The following is a 21574-nucleotide window of genomic DNA, read 5'->3' on the forward strand; positions in this document are numbered from 1 at the left end:
TAAAGTCATCGGTTCATCACTACAATCCATCGAAGCACTCTACCACAAACGGACATTACGTAGAGCTCACAAGATAACTGCTGATACCTCTCACCCTGCACACAACCTCTTCCAGTTACTGCCCTCTGGGAGGCGTTATAGGACGATCGCTGCTAAGACAACTCGTTTTAAAAACAGCTTCTTTCCGAAAGCAATCAACATTCTGAACTCTGAACGCTGAGGACTGGATTAAGCGTGACCCGTTACCCCTTTATGCCTGTGTATGTTTTGTGTTTTGTCTGTATGTATATGTATGGTATTGTATTATATATGTCTAATGTTCATTGTTAATGTATTTTCTGGAACCTGCACCCAAGAAATGAGCTGTACTGAAAACAAATTCCACCAGCCTGGCTGTGTGGTCATTAAAGTAAATCTAATCTTAAGATCACTCCTGCATACTAGTCCATAGGCTTCTTGAGGGAATGACTTGAAAAGTCATTAAAGACATCGTTAAAATAGTCCAAGTGACTGCAGTGGCTCAATCTTAACTTTATCAAACGACGAGAACAAACAAAAATAACGACTTTATTTCAACTATTCACTTCCTTCTCCATGAGCCTGTAGTCAGTTAGCGTAGTGTGATTGCGTAAAGCTACGTCACACGAAGGCTCACTATTGGCCGACGCTGGTCATGTGTGTGTGATGCGTGTGACGTACAATAACAGAAGCTTACGCTATTAAACTAGTAACCTGACTCGCGCAGAGGGAGAAATAAACCAATAGTTGAAATAAAGTCGTTATTTTTGTTGTTTTTTGCACACAAAAAGTGTTCTCGTCGTTTGATAAAGTTAAGATTGAGCCCCTGTAGTCACTTGGACTATTTTATTCTACTTGGATGTCAGTGTGTGTAGTTATGCGTCACTCTCTGAGCCGAACCGAACAAACGGTGTGTGTGTGTAATGTTGCACTCACTGGTCATATACGTATATCTGGTTCTGATCTTCATGAGTCTCCTGTCTCTCTTCACCTCTGATCTCTGATATGATCCTCCGTCTGCCGGTGTGTGTGTGTGTGTGTGTCAGCAGTGAATGAGAGAGTGTGAGCGACTGAGATTATAATAGATGTGATGATTCTCTCAGACCTGCGGCCTCTCACAGAGGAAATGAGCTCTGAAGTGGAGAGTCCTACACACACACTTACGCACACACTCTCATTCACAGTCACACACACACAGACACAATTACACTTTATATTTTATTTCATTTGAACAAAGTAGAGTATGCATGTATATTCCTTATAAAAAATGATTTTAGTTTGGGTTTTTGTCATTTTTATTAGTTTATCAGTACGTCTGTCTGTCAGTTTATGTGACGTTTATAGCATTTGTAACTAGTTGAATATAATAACTGTAATATCTTTAGATCTCAGAGCCAGATGAAGAGAAACGGCAGTTTATCAGTTTCCTGCATGTTGAGCAGTGTGTGTGTGTGTGTGTGTGTGTGTGAGACGCTCTCAGATTAACATCTGCCGAGGGATGATTGACGGGTGATCTAAACTGTGCCGGCATTTTAATTAAAATGTCCAAATCAGATAATCTCCTTCTCGACTTAAATTAATAAACCTCAATCAGATTTCTGTGAAAGACAATAAAAGAGCTTCTGATGTGGATGATCACACACACACACACACACACTCATTTTCTCTCACACACACCTGTAGATCTCATCGGTTCAGATGATCAGGAGAGCCGTTTGCATGGTTTGTGCGCTGTGTGATGTCACTTCCTGTTGTCTGACCTCTGACCCCTGACCCTGCGCTCAGGTACTCGTTCCAAGACGAGGAGGACATGTTCATGGTGGTGGACCTGCTGTTGGGGGGAGACCTGCGTTATCATCTCCAGCAGAACGTGGCGTTCACCGAGGACGCGGTGAAGCTCTACCTGTGTGAGATGACACTCGCGCTCGACTACCTGCAGAGCCAACACATCATACACCGGTGAGTGAGTCGAGTCACCTTTATTTATATTTATACTGCGCTTTTTACGATACAGAGCGTTTCAAAGAAAAACTGGAAAATAAAGCAACACAGTTTGTTTCTAGAAGAAAATCGTGTCACAGTCCAGCTTCAGTAAGTTTAATGATGTTTAATTTTTGTGGTAAAAAAGTTAGTTTAATTTAAAAAAAAGTTCATATATACCGTATATACAGTATAGCCGCCCTGGAGAAAAGTGACAGAATGGAGAAAAACCCTCGTGAGAAACCAGACTCGCACTCAGTTCTCCTCAGTGTGTGATCATGATCAGGTCAGAGGTCAGATTGGATCAGAACATTCAGAATATTGTCCAGATCAATCTGGTTCAAGATCAGAGTCACGCCGGATACAGATACGGCTCGGACTCGGCTGACTGTGGTCGTCTCCATCTGATCTGGATACGGACCGGATCCGGCGTACCGTATAAAATCCGGATTTTATGCAACCTAATAATCATTTAACTGATTTTAATAATACAAATGTATAATGTTCTATGTCTATACCATATTACAGTTTTTTCCAGTTGCTAACACACTAAAATGACATGCACACCACAATCTTTAAACGCACACACGGAGAGCAAAACTTCTTCTCAAGTTTCCAAAACTCTAAACACATTTTCTGCTTTACACACATTTTGCATTTCAAAATGCCCCTTTCTAAATGCACTGAGCACAGTTCTCTGCATAAGACACAACAATCTGACATAAAGTCATTCAATCTGATCATTCATTTTAAAAAGATGTTCAAAGAAATTATATTCCAGAGTTACAGAGAAACACAGTGTTAACTTGAGCTCATATTGAATTAACCCGTAGTATAAATATTGTCATGTATCAGGAAACGTCCTTATGTGTATAGAACTTCTGAATCAATACTTTCATGGATTATAGATTGATTACTTATTTAGATTTTTATTTATTTATTTATTTTTAGGTATTTGTTTAAATATGGTATATACATAAGTTTTACTTCTTCCTACTCCTTTTTGCACGTGTAAATAGAGGGTTTTTTTTTTTGTTTGTTTGTTTTTCTTCAAGTATTGGAAAGTTTGGATTTTTTTTTTACCTTGTTCATTTTTGTTTTGTTTCTTTTAATTAATATTCCTTGTTTCATTGATTAATAACTGTATTTTTATTTATTATTTACATGTTCAAAATAAAGATCTCAAATCAAATCAAGTCACATGTTTGCCATTTCAAAACACTACCATTCAAAATGACTCTAATTGGCCAAACACCTCAATGGTTAATTGTTAACACTTCAATCAGGATGTAAGCACTATAAAAACTATAAAACTATATAAAAAAAAAAATCTTGCCACTTTTTTTACTGTAATATATTTCCTGGAAGTTTCTTTTTCAGTTTATGTAAATATCCCATGTAAATATTTCTGCTGTGCATACGTTACACTGACCTGTTTACTGTAGTGAAAAATACATTACTGTAAAATGAAGTGTCAACAGCATGTGTGTGTCTGCAAATATTTCTGTGCATGTGAACAATCTGATACATATTTTAGTATTATGGCAAAGCATACTAAAGATAGGAGTGCTTTTCATGATGCCCAACAGTGTGTAGTTGTTTAGGTAAAAATCTGGTAATATGAGTGAAGTGTGTGCCAGTTCATGCAAAAAGTTTGATTTTGATAATGCTATGTATAGTTTCATTTTGCAGGATATATGAGGTGTTTTGTGAATTGTGTTAAGTATTTTGATAAAACCAGACTAGTTTGCAAAATTGTGTATTAGCAATTGGGAAAAACTGTAAAGAGATGCGTTTTAGTCTAGATTTGAAGTGTCTGCTTCCCAGACAGTGTTAGGAAGATTATTCCACGTCCATCGCAATAGACGTGACGGACTATAGAGCGTTAAGATCTTGTAGCTAAAGTACCATTTAGTGTTTTTTTACCTAATCAGTAATAATTTAAAATGCATACGATGTGAGTGTGTTTTAGTCCGGCTGTATTTAGTCTTATTGTTTCTCCAGCGGTGGTTTAAGCTTCTCTCCGCATCTTTCGAGGGAGTGTTTCTGTCTCTAGTGTTATTTATTTGCACTAAGTTGGGGAGAAGTGTCTCCTAGCAACAGTGTGGCCTGTCACGCTGCAACAGAGGTATATTTAGTCCCGGTGGAGGATCCCGAAAACAGGAGCAGAGGCAATCGACTGAAGAAACATCTGACGAATCCTGCTTTAATCAAAGTCTGGCACATGACTGACAGCTGTGATTCCTCAAGTCATGTGTCTAACTCATAACACCCTAGAAACACCCTAGCAACCGCCCAGAATATCATAGCAACAGCCTGTGTGTGTGTGTGTCACATTGAGTTTCCCACAGACTGATGTTTGATTCAGAAAGAAAGTATCTGGATGAAATTCTCTCTGCATGATGTTGGAGATCCCTTTAAGGATGCGTCTTTTTTCAGCACGCTCTATGTGTGTGTGTGTGTGTGTGTGTGTGTGTGTGTCAGATCTGCATGAATTAATCCCATCATGCTCTCTGGCATCATCATGACAGCAGGGAATCAGCTGGCTGTTAATTAGCTGTGAGGGAAGCAGAGTGCGGCTTAAGCTGGACAGGGCTTTATTCTTAAATATTGTGTGTGTGTGTTTGTGTGTGTGTGTGTGTGTGTGTGTGAATGTGCGCTCGTTGTAATTAGTGAGTGTGTTGAAACTGTGACGGCCCCCTGAGAACTGAACATTCACACAAAGGAAGGCCGACAAATCTTTCAGAACGAGTCTCACACACACACACACACACACACACGCACGCACGCACGCACGCACGCACACACACACACACACACACACTCAGATGCTGTCAGTCTCAGACGACGTGACGTGTGCATCAAGTGAAGGTGTTTGACTGAAACTGTGATGTCATAGAAACTGATACGATGATGTCATTCTCTCTCCACACAGGGACATCAAACCTGACAACATCCTCCTGGACGAGCAAGGTGAGGTGTGTGTGTGTGTGTGTGTGTGTGAGTGTGTGTGTGTGTCTATTCATGACTTTCCCTTCTAATAAAGAATGAATAATTGCACGCTCCTGTCTCGTTCTCACTCGTCTCTCTGTTGTTCTTCAGGTCACGCACATTTAACAGACTTTAACATCGCTACGATAATCAAGGACGGAGAACGAGCCACAGCGCTAGCGGGTACGAAGCCTTACATGGGTAAGACACATCCGCTCATCTACAAGATCCCGAACTCAAGCGGCGCGTTCATCAGTGCAGCGCTCCATCTTTTAAAGAGAGAAATCATCATAAACTGTTTTCTGTTTTATATATTCTCTCATCGGTCGCAGAATGACATTTCTGCTTCTGCAACCTTTCAGTGATGATCACTTCTTAAAATACATAACTAAAGACATTTTTAGCTCTAGACGGTATTTTCCATGCATCCCTGTTTTCTGTGTTATACGTAGGGGGCGCTATTACGCATCTCCTGAAAGAGAACCGAATCTCTGGATCAGAACACATTACGAGAGAAGCATTACATGTAAAATAACGCGATCATCAAACATTCAACAGCATATAAATTAAAACTGCGATAACGATTCCGGACTGCGATAACGATTCAAGTCATGCTAATTGTTTAAAAAGAGCAGGAACATTCAGCTCTTAAACTGAAACTAGGAGTGTGTTTGAGTATTGCGCACACAACTAGTGTGTTAAACTAAATCATTACACGGCTCAGTGGAATACTTGATCCTGATTGGTCAATAGCGCCATCCAGTGGTGAGTTATTCCTAGGTAACACACACTGGCTCATCGGGTCACTATACACTCGCTAGGAACAGGTTTTCTTTGCGCAAGCTCTGCTTTGGTGAGCTTGTAAAATATTAAAACTCAGTCGAATCAATATTTTGTGTAGATATTTCATTACTCCATCCAGTATCGTGGACTCGCTCTCTCTTTGTTTATTGTTTTGTACACTGTTTTTTTTTTGTGTTTGAAGAGTTAATAACATATTTCAATATTTTGCGTCTAATTTTTTACCTATGTGCCAAGTAGTCGTGTAATAAGCGGGATAATGTCCGTCCAGCCTGTTGTTATCTCAGAATAAACCCCTTCAGGTGTGTGTGTGTGTGTGTGTGTGTGTGTTAGACCCAGTGTTGGGTAAGTTACTCTAAAAAAGTAATTAAATACTAGTTACTAATTACCTCTTCAACCGTGTAATTAGATTACTGTACTAATTACTCTCTCTAAAAAGGATTTAATTACTTTTAATTACTAATTACTTTCAAAATCCCATTTCAATCTCAACCAGCTGAATAATACAAGGATAGACATGAATCTGTTTTAATTCTTTCAAATAAATACTATAAAATTGCATGAATTATCCTTAAACAGACCAAGGTGGAGAAGGTCACACTATAAAAACATACTTTTTAACATCAGACAATACATTTTGATATTAAACCCACTATTGTTTTATGTCTGATCTCATGACATTTCACACTTTTTTCATACATACTTTACAATTATTCATACGAATTTGTACGAGTGCGGTCGTACGATTTAGACACCTCATGAAATGCATGTGAGATCGGATTGATCTATACACAGTATTTACCTCAATTACATCAGAAGTAACTGTAATTAAATTACAGATAAATGAAGAGGAATCCCTTACTTTACATTTTCAAGGGAAAAGTAATTAAATTACAGTAACTAATTACTTAGTACCTGGTTAGACCTGATACTGTCGGGTTTATTCTGAGATAACAACCGGCTAGACGGACATCATCCCGTTCTTTACTGCACTTCCTGCTGTTAGCCAGAGTCGGTCCAGATGAGATGGTCCCGTCTGAAAGCCTGTTATTGTGTCTAACAGCTCCAGAGATCTTCCAGTCGTTTGTGAGTGGAGGAACTGGTTACGCTCTTGAGGTGGACTGGTGGTCGCTGGGCGTCACGATCTTTGAGGTTCTGCGAGGTTGGGTAAGATTGAACTCTTCTCTCACAGGGAACCCAGACAGCAACATACTGTCGGCCCAGATCCGGCCCACATCCGGGCTTTGTGGAATCCACATGTGGGCCGGTACTATGAACAAACGTTCTTCCTGTAACAAAAATAGAGCATTCATTCAAAGTCATCTGGTCTTTAATAATGTTCTCAAAACGTTAGAACAAAAACATGATTTCGTGGGAGATTTTTCGGAAACATTTTAGTTGGATGTTCATCTAACGTTTTTTTTATTTAAATGTTTCTAATTGTTTCACGAACCACCTTTCCGTAACGATTGAAGAATGGAATTTTCCCTGAGCGCTCTCATAACCAGAAGAAGAAAAACTTTTTAAAATGTTTAATAAACTGGACATTTTGAATATTCAGAAATATATATTTAATGGGATGTTCTTAGAACATGTTTTTGTGAGCTGGGATATTATAGTCACCAGGGGTCTCATTTATAAAACTGTGCGTAGGACCTTTATAAATCCCAGTCAGCGGAAGAATGCGCGCACGTGCGTCTCCTCCCCGAAATAACCATATATGGAGCTTACAACGCCTAGTTTAAATATGCATATCCTCATTTGCATATCATTTGCATGTGATTATTCATCCACGTGAGATCATATGAAAATATGAAATACAGATGTGCCGTGTCACAATAAATTGTTATTATTATTATTTTAGTAGCCTATATCCTTGCCTTGTTTTTGAATGAATAAATCAAATAGTGTCAAATTTTCTCAATCTTTTCCACTGGCCAAATAGTATTTTTAATGAATTTATATTTTTAATGGAAACAGATAGACATGGTTGTGGATTATTTGGAACTATTTTCTCAGACAATCTGCTATTATCATGATGAGCAATTATCTCTAGATAAAACATTAAAACACTGCATGCCAGAGGGAAAGTGTTCAAAAGCATTGCATCCACAACAAATATATATTTCTATTTATTGTGTAACTTCTCAGTAATGATTTCATGTAGTTTAAGTGTTTAACTTCATTAACGAGAATGGCATATTTAATCTAAATGTTTATATCAGAAGTAAAACATAGTTTAAATCATTAAACTGTTATTGAGAACGTGCACTGTATTTATTAGCCTACTCGTGAAGATTTACGGTTCATCTGCCGTTAGATTATGTGCGTCAGTTTCACTAACGGCCCAACGCGCGTGCTGGCGCGGACACTTAAGAAGAGATGGATATTGGCTTCAAGTGATTGGCTTGGTGAGTGAAATTTTATTTGTAGGCTATTATCTTTATTTTTTCAGTCTAAAAGTGACCAAAAAGAGATTTCACCATCGCCGTCTCCAATTCGCTTTGTCTCCAGAATGTGCGTACGCACGGCTCAAAGTTTGCTTAATGGTGCGCGCATTCTCCCGTCAAGTTTGTTATTTATAGATCACAAACTTTGCGTGGAAACTGGCGTACGTATGTTTCCAGCCCCGTTTTGTGCGTACGCACGCTTTGTGAATGAGACCCCAGGGCTGCGTTTTCCAAAAGAAAGATGGCAGTGGTTTAGGTCATCTACCAGTGCTGATGGGTCACCAGTACACCAGTGGCTTCTGGACTGAAGTTTCCTGCTAGGATTGATTCTTAACTGGCTTAACTTCTCTGGTCAACCATCTTGGACTGTGCAGATTCATACAGAACTAAACTGATTATCAGCAGACTGACTGCATGTGTTTGAATGTGTCTGTCTGTCTGCCTGTCTGTCTCTCAGAGGCCGTATGAGATCCACGGCAGTAATTCGGTGGAGTCTCTGCTGCAGTTGTTCAGCACCGTCAGTGTTCAGTACAGCTCCTCGTGGCACAAAGACCTCGTGTCTCTGCTGAGGAAGGTGAGAGCTCATCTGATCCATCATCAACGCACACTCACATACAGTACTCTTATTCTCATGACATTCTAGCTGGGCGGTTGCTAGGGTGTTCTAGATGGTTGCTATGGTGGTATAGGTCATTGTTAGGTGAGTTCTTAACAAGCCTCTTTCTCAACAAACTGCATTAATAAGGATTAAATGAAAAAAGATGGAGAGGAATGAAAATAGACGGAACACAGATGGAGTCGGAATGAATGAAGAGAACATGAAACACTCTAATGATGCAGGAGAGAATCAAGGGAAGGATTGAGATGAGCGAGAGAAAGAGGAGCGGATGATAATGAGAAATAAGTGGAGAGACAGAGAAATAATAGATAGGAGTGAAGAACAGAGGAGCCAGGAGAGATATTAGATCAGTTACATACAGAGGAGAAGAGCATTGTGGGATTCTCAGAGCTTCCTCTTTTTTTACATTTATACTCTAAAACTGCAAGAAAATCAAAGCCATAAATCTAAACAAGTGTGTGTTCCAAATGTGAGTTTGATATCTCAGTAGAGGAGCGTTCAGTGAGTGTGTTTGGCTGCAGTACCACACGCTTCCACTAGAGGAAATCTCCATTTCCAATGCGCTCATTTTTAACCGCGAGGAGCACATGTGTGTGTGTGTGTGTGTGACTGCTTGTGTTCTGTGATTCTGCAGTTACTGACCGTGAACCCCGAGCACCGGTTCTGTAGTCTGGCTCAGATGCAGACGGCTCCCTATCTCTCCGACGTCAGCTGGGACGATGTGTACGAGAAGAAGATGGAGCCCGGGTTCGTTCCCAATGTGAGATTGAGTTCCAGTAGTGACCGAACACACACACACACACACACACATGCTTGCTTTAATTCAAAGTGAACTTGCTTTCTTGTTTTTCCAAGAAAGCAAGAAAAGCAACGTCCTTACTTAATAAACGTCCTGCTTGAATAAAAAACACAGTGACATCGAGTCTTTAAATAATCATTCCAAAGGCAAAATATCTATTTTAAGGCTGTGATGTGAAATACCGTTTCATAGCCAGTAAAACAACATTTATAGCCTGTAAATGTTCTGCGCTGACAGATGTTGATTTTCTTAGTTTTAGACCCTGTAAACACACACACACACTCATGATGAAGAAACACTGCTATATTCTCTTCTCTCACACAGAAAGGGCGTCTGCATTGCGATCCGACCTTTGAACTGGAGGAGATGATCCTGGAGTCTCGGCCGCTTCACAAGAAGAAGAAGCGACTGGCGAAAAACAGATCGAGAGACAACAGCAAAGATTCTCAGTCTGTGAGTGAAAATGACTGTGACATTTAAACTAGAAGAGCGCTGCTTGTTTAGTATATTGAGCCTGACGGGTGACGAATCTTCACACACATGATTCTCGCACCAGATCACATGATAGTGAGGCGTGTCTGTGATCAGATCACATGATAATGAGGCGTGTCTGTGGTCACATGTCGATGAGGTCATCTCGCTCCTCTTACTGAAGATAAGCCTCTATGGTCTGGAGACGCCAGAATCGAAGGCATTATTACCTGGATGATTAAATTATGAAGCTTTCAGAGCTGCAGCTTCTCCTAAAACACGCCAGGCTATTTTGGGTGTTTCCAGTTGGATTCTGTGTTCGGAGCTCGACACAATAACAGCTGACTAAAATACATTCGGAGAACGTTTTCCTCACGTTCCCATTCAGTTAAACATTTATTTATTTATTTATTTGACAGGGACAATGCAAACAAACATAGTGTCAAGATCAAGCATGTCACTGAAGTGTTGCATATAGAGTTTATAGCTATAGCTAATTTTCAACTCCTGTCCCTGGAAGGGCTTTTATACACAATAAAATTTACATGATTAGCTACTTCAATAATAATAATAAAATAATAATAAAAAATAATAAAAAATACTAATAAGCATACATACATATCATATACAACTCTAATAATTAAATGTAGTTAAAAATGAGTACAGTTTTGGTTTATTTTTAACCAATTTTTCAGCCTGGAAATGAACATCTTAAAGTCTGACACAGTCTTGACTTCAAAAGGTAAAGAGTGTCTCACAATAAATGTACTTAGTGGCTCAGGTTCTAGATTATGAATGCACTTATAAATTAGTTTAAGAAAGGAAAATTTCATAAAGCTATCAAAATTCATTCAATTATATTCAGACATCATATAAACATCAGAGTTTTGTTTATAAATGTTTTTTTTCTTTTCTTGGTCATGCAATCATTAGAGGAACGTTCCATTCTTCAAATGTTATTGAAACGTTACTTATGAATGTTCTCTGAAACCATAGTAACGTTTCAAAACAGACGACCAACATCCAACTGAGGAAAATTACGCTCCATGAACGATGTTTAACAGATAATGGACTCGATAACTGAGAGCGCTGGCTGATGGCTGTGTGTTTCCTGCAGGAGAACGAGTATCTTCAGGAGTGCCTTGAAGTCGTCCAGCAGGAGTTCATGATCTTCAACCGTGAAAAGTGAGAATATAAACAGTTCTGAGCTGTGTCATGTTTTCTTGAAGATTCAAGTTAGTTCACCCACAAATGTCATCAATCACTCAAAAATCATCAGGTTTTCTCTCAGTACTGATGAAATCATTATTGACTGACTATAAACGCAGTATTACGCAGGCCAGACAAGTACCCGACAATGTCTGTTTGTAAAGAAAGACGACGCTCCCGCACACACACGCATTCAAACACGCATATCTATAGACTAAGTATGTGACGCCGGCACCATTTACACAGATTCACGTTTTTGAAGCGCTTTCACCGCTCGTCAGAACAGAACGGCCAGAACACACACTATAGTTTCTGTGTTCAGTCGAGCGGTGTGGTGTTAGTTAATCACTAATGATCTTTACAACGGAAGTGAATCAATCAAAACTAACTTTATCTGGACAATAACTCTATTGTAGATCTGCTGTAAAACCCTCTCTGTGACTGTAATCTCCTGTTATATGTAGAGATGCTGTCAAATATCTTTATTCTAAAAGCGCTATAGAAATGTTGACTTAACTCATGTCGTTCCAAACCAGTAAGGCTTTGATTCATCTATATGAATTTAGCAGTTTATGCCCAAATGCCTTTATATAATGAACTGATGCATGTCGGAGCGTAAAGGGTCCACTTCTTCTCCACTTTAAACCTTAACCCTTATGCTGCATTAGGGACATTTTTGGTCTTTTGCAGTTTAATTTCTTCGACCATTTTGGCTGTTTTAATGCAAATGGTATGAAATTTGGCAAAATTGTGACTTTTTGGATGCATGTAAAAAATGTGATCCTATTTTGCAAAATATGTATAACACACACTGTGTAGATCAAATAGTAACACTCAGCACCATAAAGACCAAAAATGGCCCATTGAAACCCATTAAAACGTTGTTTAAATCTGAGGCTGTCAGTAATACATGAAACATGATTTTTGCACAAACATCCTTTCATTTTGAAGCAAAAGCATTATATTTGCATTATATAGTGTATTCCACCAGATGACGTCACTACATATTTATTCCCTATGGGTGGAAATGCACCTTATTTTAGGCAATAGGCAATGTTTAATAGGTGGCTATTTTTGGTCTCTAACGCGCTAAGTGGGATTTTTTGCAAAGTGGGACTGTGATAATCCAAATCTAAAGTTTTCTCTTTGCATTTAGTTTATTGAAAATAATTGAATTTTTGTGTTTTTTCCTCTAATACAAATCGATGGTTTCGCAAACAAAACTGGTAATTAAAGGGTTAAAATCCTGAAATTGAATACATTTTTGGTAGTTATGATGAGGACTGATGCTGGTTAAAAGATTTAACTTGGTAAAAGTGGAAATTAATAATAATATATAATATTTTAGGCAATGTTTAATATGTGGCCATTTTTGGTCCTTAATGCACTCAACGGTGTTAAAAATCTAATGCAGCACAAGGGTTAAACACACAAAAACTGGTACTGCACAAAACTTAAACTTGTGTCCATGTTTCCTTCAAAATGATGTTTTCCTTGGTTTTATTACGCTGTATTTTGTGCCCTCTTACATTTTCTGCTCATATTTTACTCGTAAGCTGCCTTTCCACGTTCTGCACTATATTTTCCAAATGTTGCAGTTCGAGTTTATGTAAATTAGGGCGGACTGAAGCGTCACCATTGGTCCACTAGTTCCAGATTGACAGCTCCTCTTCTAGCCAATCAGTCGAGGAGGGGAGGTGACATCACGCTTGCTTTTCTGGTCATTCTGCATTATTGTTTTCAGTTTGTGCGATACACTTTTACATTTTTGATTCACAACCGCAGTTCTTCTGACGGGATATTGATCCCATACCGGACCGATGCAGTTGTGTGTGTTTTACAGCAGATGTGTGTGTGTTCAGGTTGAAGCGCCGGCAGGAGGAGGGCTGCATGGGAGCAGATGGAGATGGAGATCCAGACGCCGATGAAGCCGAAGCCGAAGGAGGAACGGAGGACGAAGAGACCGAACCCGAACCCGAGACGTCCAAGCTGAGCATGTGCGGTTCGGTCTGCTCGTCTCCTGGAAGCTGCTAGCGCTCGCCATGCCTTTAAACCCCACGATCAGAGCCGTCGCCTACAGCAAGTTTGAACTTCTATGCAACGTATCTCTACAGCATGATGTAAAATAGAGATTATAGAGGCAGATCAACACGCTCGAGTATGACGACACCCCCTGAAACTGAGGAAGAGCTCTTCGTCTTCACATTTATTGTCTTGGAAGCAGAAACACGTAAAGCTGCTCGAGGATTCATTATTATTTCACATGCATTTGTATGTTTACATACATGAGTTATTATTGGGTGCCTTTTGAATTCAGCACAGAGTTTCTGGCTTTCATGCGCTGTGAGAAGATTTAAGTATAGGACTAGCCAACACACACGAGTGAGGGAAGTTATTCTTCTTTCATCCTCATATCAGAACTGATTTTACAGAACCCATAATTCATACAGGTTTACTGGTTACACTTTCCTCCAATAGAATTCACTTGAATGTCTGATTATGTGTGCATGACATTTCCTCCGGTTTTCCTCGTCTGTGCTTCAGATGTCGGTGTTTTCCAGCCGTTCGAGATGCTTGACTTCCTTTAAAGCAGACTTCCCTTGACAGCACTTTAAAGCAGAAATTCTACCGTAGAATTCAATCGGAGAGTCATTTGTTTAGTTTTTCTTCTAAAGAAGTGGAAAATGCATTGGCAAATCTGTTTACAGTGAGATGAACTGCAGTCATGTCGATTTAATTCTACATGAGGGTGATCACATGAGCATTTCTACATCAGCGTTTCCTTTAAAGACCCCACGTAGCGTTTATTCCTGAAGGACTCAATGTAAATATCCAGTAGTCATTAGTTTACATCATCAACCATTATTTACTAATAGTTTTGGAGGAGGTACATTTCAACAGTATATACATATATTGGTTCCTCAATTAAAGATCATCAGTATTTTCATCCATTTCCCTAGAGGAAATCGCGTCAGTATTTACACTACCGGTTAAAATAAGAAATCATTAGGATTTTTAAAAGTTTTCAATGAAGTCTCTTCTGCTCGCCAAGGCTGCATTTAATTGATCAAAAATGGGTTTAACGCTGCCTTCATGTGCTATTGGAATTATCCTAAATATGAGTTTCCTAGTCGGAAATTCCTAGTTGGAAATTCCTAGTTGTAGTTTCCTAGTCGGAAAATCCTAGTCGGTAAATCCTAGTTGTAGTTTCCTAGTCAGAAATTTCCTAGTCGGAAAATCCTATTTGGAAATTCCTAGTTGTAGTTTCCTAGTCCGAAATATTCTAGTTGGAAATTTCCTAGTTGAAGTCAGAAATTTAATTTCCTCTCAAATCGTATTTAACTCTAGGTTGTCCGGGGATGATTATGACATCCGAGTTTCCGAGTTGGACCATAAACTTTACACTCGGCGATGCTGCTGTGACTGCTATTCTTTATTAATTTTTCTACATCCGCTACATTGCCTTGTCTTGATGTTAAAGTTGTGCATATTTACAAATATGAATAATTAAAATATTGTATGTTTTATACACGGCTACAATAGCATGGAAGTAGGAAATTTCCGGTATCATATGAAGGCATAATCTCATTATCAAAGGAGCCATAAACGTAGTTAAATATGTGGCTTATGATGATTTTATTACGTGTTAATGGAAATTTCCTACTTCTGAAGTCATGATTTCACAAGCTTGTCATGTTCAAGTGCTTTGTTGTTGGAAAAGACAGAAATCATGGAGGACACCAGGTTTATTCTTGCCTATTTATTGTGGAAATCTTATGAAAGCCAAAATGATTGACAACCATATAAACATTCACCGCATTATCTAGAATCTTTCTGGAATTTCAGTCAAATACAGGCTATTTCTCTATCAAAATGATCTCTGGGTTTTCCAAAGTAAATATAGCTTGAGAGGGCGTTCATGACCAATTTAGCCAGAAATGTCTAGTTGGAGTTTCCTAGTCGGAAATGCCTAGTTGGAGTTTCCTAGTCATAAATTCCTAGTGCGAGTTTCCTAGTCAGAAATGTCTAATTGGAGTTTTCTAGTCAGAAATTCCTAGTCTGAGATTCCTAGTTGGAAATTACTAGTTCAAGTTTCCTAGTCGGAAATTCCTTGTTCAAGTTTCCTAGTAAAAAATTCCAAGTCTGAGATTCCTAGTCAGAAATGCCTAGTTGGAGTTTCCTAGTCGGAAATGCCTAGTTGGAGTTTCCTAGCCAGAAATGTCTAGTTGGAGTTTTCTAGTCAGGAATGTCTAGTTGGAGTTTCCTAGCCAGAAATTCCTAGTGTGAATTTCCTAGTCAGAAATGTCTAGTTGGAGTTTCCTAGTCAGAAATTCCTAGTCTAAGATTCCTAGTTGGAAATTACTAGTTCGAGTTTCCTAGTTGGAAATTCCTAGCTCGAGTTTCCTAGTAAAAAATTCCAAGTCTGAGATTCCTAGTCAGAAATGCCTAGTTGGAGTTTCCTAGTCGGAAATGCCTAGTTGAAAATTCCTAGTTGGAGTTTGGACATGAACGCTCTCTCAAGTCATATTTACTACTGGGAAACCAAGTTGGGCGTCCCATAAACTGATGTCAGAGAAGAGAACGAAAAAGATGTCAGTGAAGAGAACGATTGCTGCTGGAACTGCTACTCTTTATTCGTTTTCCTCAACAGCCACAACATCTTGTCTTGATGTTAAAGTAGTGCATATTTACACGTATGAATAATAATTTGAAGCACATTTTTATGCTTTAAACAGTGAAAATAGCCCATATTTGACCGATATTCCAGATGCAGTGCAGTGAATGTTTATATGCTTGTCAATAAATGGGATGCTAAATATGATTTTGGCTTTAATAAGAACCGGAGCGCGACGAGCTCGTAATCACGACTTCAGAAGTGGGAAGAAATGTCCAACAGCACGGGAAGGCATCGTAGACCCATAAACCCACAGCGATGATGATGATGATGATGAAGATGGCGTTTCCTGGAATATTTAGTCTCGTGTCGCTGCTTTAAACCCTTCCTCTCTTCACATGTTGCCAAATTACCTTTCTGACTGTTAGACTTCTGCAACTCGCTCTCAGTGAAGGGTTAGATGAGCCGTGAACCCTTCGTCTCCGCTGCTTACTGAATCTATAGGACACCGGTTTAAGATTATTTATAGCTGACAGACAGTAGTGTGTGTGTGTGTGTGTGTTACGTGCTTCAGTAGTTTCCCGATCTTTCTTTAGTGTAGCATTACTTCAGTAGGAATAACCGAAGCGGTGTCGATGTCAGCACACGTGTAGCGTTCAGGAGATCAGTTCTGTTCCCGTCTCGTTCTCCAGCACGAACATCTAAACATGATTATTAAATCAACACACAGTTACTGGAGAAGAACAATCACTGAAGATATTGCTTTCTGAAAAACTGATTTAAAAGTGGAGTGAGTTTGTGCTTAAAACAAGAACTAATATCTGCCAATGGGGTAAAAATAGTGTTCCTTTGAATTAAAGGATTAGTTCACTTTTGAAAAAACTTTTGCTGATAATTTACTCACCCCGTGTCATCCAAGATGTCCATGTCTTTCTTTCCTCAGTCGAAAAGAAATTAAGGTTTTTGATGAAAACATTCCAGGATTTTTCTCCATATAATGGACTTCAATGGGAACCAGGTCCAACCGAGGTCCAAAAGACAGTTATAACAGTTTCAGATGCAGCTTCAAATATCTTTAAACGACACCAGACGATGAATAAGGGTCTTATCATGCGAAACGATCGATTATTTCAAAGCTTATTCCAAAAATGTAACTTTTCTAAGGACAAATGCTAGCCTTGCTCTATTCTGTGAGGCGCGTTTGCAACGTCACGTAATACGTAATTACGTTCAAAAGGTCACGGGCGACGTAGCCGGAAGTACAGAATCAAAATCGTCCGACATCGTTGTTTTACCTTTTAATTCCTTTTTTGTAAACGGCGTTTGAGTTAGTTTTCACGTTCAACCTATGCGTTCAACTTGTAAACACTGACTCTGTACTTCTGGCTACGTCGCCGTGACCTTTTGAACGTAATTACGTAATACGTGACGTTACAAACGCGCCTCACAGAATCGAGCAAGGCTAGCATTTGTCCTTAGAAAAGTTACATTTTTGGAATAAGTTTTGAAATAAGCGATCGTTTCGCATGATAAGACCCTTATTCATCGTCTGGTGTCGTTTAAAGACATTTGAAGCTGCATCTGAAACTGTTATTAACTGTCTTTTGGACCTTGAACCATTTGGTCCCCATTGAAGTCCATTATAAGGAGAAAAATCCTGGAATGTTTTCATCAAAAACCTTAATTTCTTTTCGACTGAGGAAAGAAAGACATGGACATCTTGGATGACATGGGGGTGAGGAAATTATCAGCAAAAGTTTTTTCAAAAGTGAACTACTCCTTTAAGTTTATTTTTCAGATTATTATTATTTTTTTAATGTCAGAAAGACAGACGTTATCTGGTAATTCTGCTTCTTCTCCAGTAAATGCAGGTTGAGTGGAGAACGGACAGAAACACTGAGGAAGAGGAGGATGATAAACTCCAGCGCTTCATCATGTAACACATGTACAGTGAAAGCTCCAGCATTTCTCCACAGTTTTATGTGGATGTGCTGACTGACGTACGCGAGTGTATATGTAGACGATACTAAGAGGTTTATGAGACACGTCTTCTTCATACGTGTTGTTTAAAATCTCTTTCAAGTGTGCAGGCACAACTTGTAGGCAAATACGCCAAAGCTTTTGTACCATTTGCATAGCCATTTCTAATATAAATGAGTGTGTGTGTGTGTGTGTGTGAGCGAGAGAGAGAGAGCGTGTGTGACAGAGAGTTAGTGTCTGTTTGTGAGAGTGTGTTAGAGTGTGTATGTGTGAGAGAGAGTGGGTTTGTGAGTGTGTGTGTGTGTGCGTGCATGTGAGTGTGTGTTGATTAGCGCTTAAAGCCCATAGAAACAGTAACATTTGTAAACAAGCATTTATTGTAATAAGTAAAATCTTGGAATGTTTTTGAAATCCTATAACAGTGACATTAGAGAAGTGACGATCCAGCGGAGAATCTGAAGTCCTGCATGTTCCAGTCAATCATTAGGAGGATTCGAGCAGAAGTGTGTGTGTGAGTGTGTGTTTCTGCTCAGTCTGTCAGGAATCCTCTGACGATCCGTGAGAACACACTTATATTGTTATCCATTGTAATGTGGACGGCATGATACTGTACGTAAACATAGATTCTCTTCAATATTTTGGCAACCCATAGATTTCGACGATCATTAAAGTATGAATAAAGTATTAATATGCTCTTGTGTCTGTTTATTTCTTAATAAAGCAAGTGTGTGTGTCACAGTGGAACAGAAGTGTGTCTTTATCGACTTTAAAAGAATAATAGATTATCAGAGAGGTATAGTTCACTTACAAAGTTAATCTGAATTTAGTCCCCAGACAGCAACACAGTGTCGGCCCGGATCTGGAATGGACTGTGTTTATATAGCACTTTCATAGACCTAATGGCCACCAAAGCGCTTTTACATATTGAACATCATTTCTGCAGTTTCAGACAGCAACACAGTGTCGGCCCACATCCGGCACGCATGTAATCCACATACCGAATGTGGGCCGGATCCGGGCCGACACGGTCACTGTCTGAGGTGATGAGGGAGCTGGAGTCGCTGCGGTGTGGAGATGCCTAGCATGATGGTGAATATGAATGTTCTCAGATCAGGGGTTGGCCGGCTCGTCCAGCAGGTCGATACGCGCCCCGTCCAGCAGGGGGCTCCACTCACGGGCCTCCAGCTCCTCCTGCAGCTTCTGAACGCCGGACTCCAGACGCTGCACCACAGAAGAACAACAACACTGTCTAACACATTCTTAAACACATTTTCGTGCTGAAGTGTGTAGGCCTACAGCATGAATTGTAGTCCTATTTATCGTGTCGCAAAAAGAGTTCAGTTAATACGTTTATATTTATGACGTGTAATAATCCTACACTGCAAAAACTGCTTTTCTTAGTTAGTATTTTTGTCTTGTTTCCAGTCCAATTATCAAACAATTCTTAAACCAAGATGCATTCAATTAATAGTAAAATGCCATAATATATTAGGCTATATCTTGTTTTCTGGGGAAATAAATAAAAAAATAAGTGAGTTGTTGCTTTAAAAAAGCCAAATGACCTGCCGATGGGGTGAGGAAAGTAACCCTGTTTCTGTTTGAATGTAGATTATTTTTCTCACCCCATTGGCAGATAATTTAGCTTGTTTTAAGAAAAAACTCACTTTGATTCCCCAGAAAACAAGACATAAATCTCATGCCATTTCACTCTAGTAAATGCATTTTGATTTAAGAATGTTTTGATATTTGGACTGGAAACAAGACAAGCATGTTTCCAGTGTACCCAAGGGGTTAGTGCGTATCATATGCACGTAAAAACTATTTTTGCATATAAATGGCACGATAATACAATTCGTGCAGTAGATACGCAGTTTCATGGGATGGTGTTGTGCAGCCCCGCTCCAGGTGTAGCCCCGCCCTGATCTGCAGGCTGCAGCCAGGTTTACTTGAGATCTGCGCGCTCCCGGACCGCTTCTTCAGCAGTTTTCCGGCTCTGCTCTGGTTGGATGTGAGGAATAATCAGATCTCAGCTCCTCCAGCCGCTGTCGGACAGCACATGTGAGTCAAACCGGCGTTTACAGGAATAGTCTGTGTTAATAGTTCGGTTCCAATGCGCTACTCTCCCATAGATACATGTAATTGAGATGCACATATAATTAGGTTTAAGAGCAAAAACATCACATGTAAGTGACAAGTCATATTACAAAATACTAACTTCATCAAATAGCCTACTAACACCATCAAGCCAATATCATGTTGTCATCAAGTTTTAGAACAGGTTTCTGAATGTAATTATTAAAGTCTGATCGCACAACAACAGTAGGCTATAACTTAAAATGAAAGAAAATGATCATCAAAAAATCACAGTTATTTTCTGTGAAAATTTTTAAAAAATTTACAGTGTAGTAAATGCTTCTTGATTTAATATTTTTTTTGATATTTGGACTGGAAACTAAACAGAAATACTAAGTAAGAATATTTTTTTGCAGTGCATGATGAAGATGAAGATGTGTGTGTGATGTGATCTTCTACAGGGAATCTGACGTCACTGAAGGCTTTGAGTCTGAGGATCTGCCCGCTCTCTTTCCCTCCTCGGGACGTTCTGGACCAACCGAAGATCCTACATCACCTGCGATGTGCTCAAATAGGTGAAGGTGAGAACAACCTGAGTGTGTGTGTGTGTGTGTGTGTGGTTGCCATCTGTGGCTTTGCATAAAAAGGATGGCCTGCCTCAAAAATAGCAGCATGCCCTGGTTCTGGCTGACGGGTGTGAGTTTCTGTTCCCTTGGAGACGCTGCTGAGATTCTGGCGCTTCAGTCCAGCCAAAACCCAGATACACACCGCCCCGATGCTCTCTCCGTCCAGTCCAAACAGCCAAAGATTCTACATCCAGATGCATTTACTAGATGAGTGAAATGACACACGATATCATTATGTCTTGTTTTCTGGGGAAATAAATACAAATGAAGTGAGTTTTGGCTTGAAACGAGCAAATCTGCCGATGGAGTGAGAACATTATTCTTCATTCAAACGGAAAGAGTATTTTTCTCACCCCATTTGCAGATAATTTTGCATGTTTTAAGCAACAACTCACTTAATTGGTATTTTTTCCCCCAAGAAAACACGAAATAACATCTATGTATAATTATAAATGCATCTTGATTTAATATTTTTTTTTGATATTTGGGCTGGAAACAAGACAAACATAGCCTAATAAGAATAGAAAAGCATGTTTTGCAGTGTAATCTCCAGATATAATCGGACTCCCATTACACTAACCAGTCTTCATCTCTGCTCTCATTTGATTACGTGTTATTATCAGGAACGATGCTGAGATCTTAATGAGGCCGTGGACGAAAATGATCAGCAGGAACACTGAAGCTGATTACAGGATTCTCCAACTTCAGTTTTCATTTCTATTTACTTTACTGTTTTAATCTCAAACTTTTAATTTAATTTAGTAGATCAATTTAAAAAATCAGTCATAACTTTGATTTAAAATGTCATAATTTTGACTTTCTCTCATAATTCTGACTTTCTTAGCTAATTTCAACATTGTGTCAATTTTGATTCAGCGGCATACTTTTGACTTTAAATCTCATTATTTTTAATTAGTATGTCATATTTTTGACATTTTGTCA

General features: G+C 39.2%; 1 protein-coding gene across 2 annotated transcripts in view; it reads left to right on the forward strand.

The window, feature by feature from the left end:
* stk32c (serine/threonine kinase 32C) overlaps positions 1-16750 on the forward strand; it is a 57747-nt gene extending 40997 nt beyond the window's left edge. The window contains exons 4-12 of one of the 2 annotated variants that reach the window (XM_089116708.1): positions 1804-1977; positions 4934-4971; positions 5101-5172; positions 6854-6957; positions 8698-8814; positions 9494-9619; positions 9983-10111; positions 11247-11314; positions 13201-16750. In XM_089116708.1, the coding sequence (XP_088972834.1) occupies positions 1804-1977; positions 4934-4971; positions 5101-5172; positions 6854-6957; positions 8698-8814; positions 9494-9619; positions 9983-10111; positions 11247-11314; positions 13201-13372 (1000 nt within the window). In that variant the 3' untranslated portion in view covers positions 13373-16750. Of the gene's footprint in view, positions 1-1803; positions 1978-4933; positions 4972-5100; positions 5191-6853; positions 6958-8697; positions 8815-9493; positions 9620-9982; positions 10112-11246; positions 11315-13200 lie in introns of both variants that reach the window. The other variant, XM_039649202.2, reaches the window with a different exon arrangement.
* The last annotated feature ends 4824 nt before the right edge of the window (positions 16751-21574 follow it).

This window comes from Pimephales promelas, chromosome 11 (genome assembly GCF_988280905.1).
Source record: "Pimephales promelas chromosome 11, fPimPro1.hap1.1, whole genome shotgun sequence".
In the NCBI taxonomy this organism is placed as follows: domain Eukaryota; kingdom Metazoa; phylum Chordata; class Actinopteri; order Cypriniformes; family Leuciscidae; genus Pimephales; species Pimephales promelas.